Below are 948 nucleotides of genomic sequence, written 5' to 3'. Positions count from 1 at the left end.
GATATTTCATGTGTCCCTCGCTACTCCCGGTGTCCCTGGTCAGCTCACCCTTTCTGGCCAAAGTGCTCTGTGAACTTCTTCAGCTTTGTCAGGTCGTTCTCATTAACGGTGGGCCGAGTCCTGCTCAGGGCCTGCATCATGTCACTCTGCAACCAACAAAATGGTGCAGTCAGAAAAGTGACAAAAGTTCTCATACAGTAAGTACATGTATTGGGGAAAAGTGAAGACAGTAAGAGTGATTTTAAGGCAGTTAATGATAAATCAATGTGAAGTCTGGACCAGGTAATACCCCCCTCACATTAGGCGAAAATCGATCGGACGAAGAGTCTGCGAGCTCTAAATTACGAGGAGACATGACCTTGACGGGAAGGGGGGAAGTCTGCCATTTCTTCGTCGGCAGCAGGGTCATACCTCCTCGTAATTTTGAGCTCGCAGACTCGTCGTCCGATCGATTTTTGCCTAATGTGAGGGGGGTATGATAGGATGTGCCAAATACTAGTTACTCACGACAAGTAACAGGCTATGATTTTAGAAACAGAAGTTTCAGGTAGCATCCACTGCCTTTAGTAAGAGATCCAATTTAGTTTACTGAAGATAAATTCTTCCACTGGTATAGACAAAGAAGACAGATACTATTTACAGTTTAACGGCTTTCCAACAAGTACAATGAATAACGTCACGTCCCAAGGACTGCAGCCCCTTCCAGTTGTAACTGTGCATGTTGGGTGAATCAAACTCATGGTTCTAGTTCCAGAGGCTGGGTCACTAACCACTGGAGCGCTACTTAAGACCACTGTACTGCTTAAAACACTGCTTACCAGAGTAACGACAGGTTCGGCCAGCTTGTCGGAGGGTACTTCTGTCCAGGCCATCTCTATAGCTCCTGGGCTGCCCGGGGAGCAGGGCGTCAGTAGGTCATCCACTATGAGCTGTGGGTCATCCCTGGAT

At 47.4% G+C, this 948-nt stretch overlaps 1 protein-coding gene across 1 annotated transcript in view; it reads right to left on the bottom strand.

Moving 5' to 3' along the window:
- Window positions 1-44: 44 nt before the first annotated feature.
- LOC118417866 (vacuolar protein sorting-associated protein 4A-like) overlaps window positions 45-948 on the bottom strand; it is a 9,524-nt gene continuing 8,620 nt past the window's right edge. The window contains exons 12-13 of the mRNA XM_035823617.1: window positions 819-942; window positions 45-146 (exon numbers count right to left, since the gene is read on the bottom strand). Coding sequence (XP_035679510.1) covers window positions 45-146; window positions 819-942 — 226 coding nt within the window. The remainder of the gene's footprint in view (window positions 147-818; window positions 943-948) is intronic.

This window comes from Branchiostoma floridae, chromosome 6 (genome assembly GCF_000003815.2).
Source record: "Branchiostoma floridae strain S238N-H82 chromosome 6, Bfl_VNyyK, whole genome shotgun sequence".
NCBI classification, from domain to species: domain Eukaryota; kingdom Metazoa; phylum Chordata; class Leptocardii; order Amphioxiformes; family Branchiostomatidae; genus Branchiostoma; species Branchiostoma floridae.
Note: the sequence above shows the minus strand (reverse complement) of the source record. Positions and strands in the feature narration are given on the sequence as shown.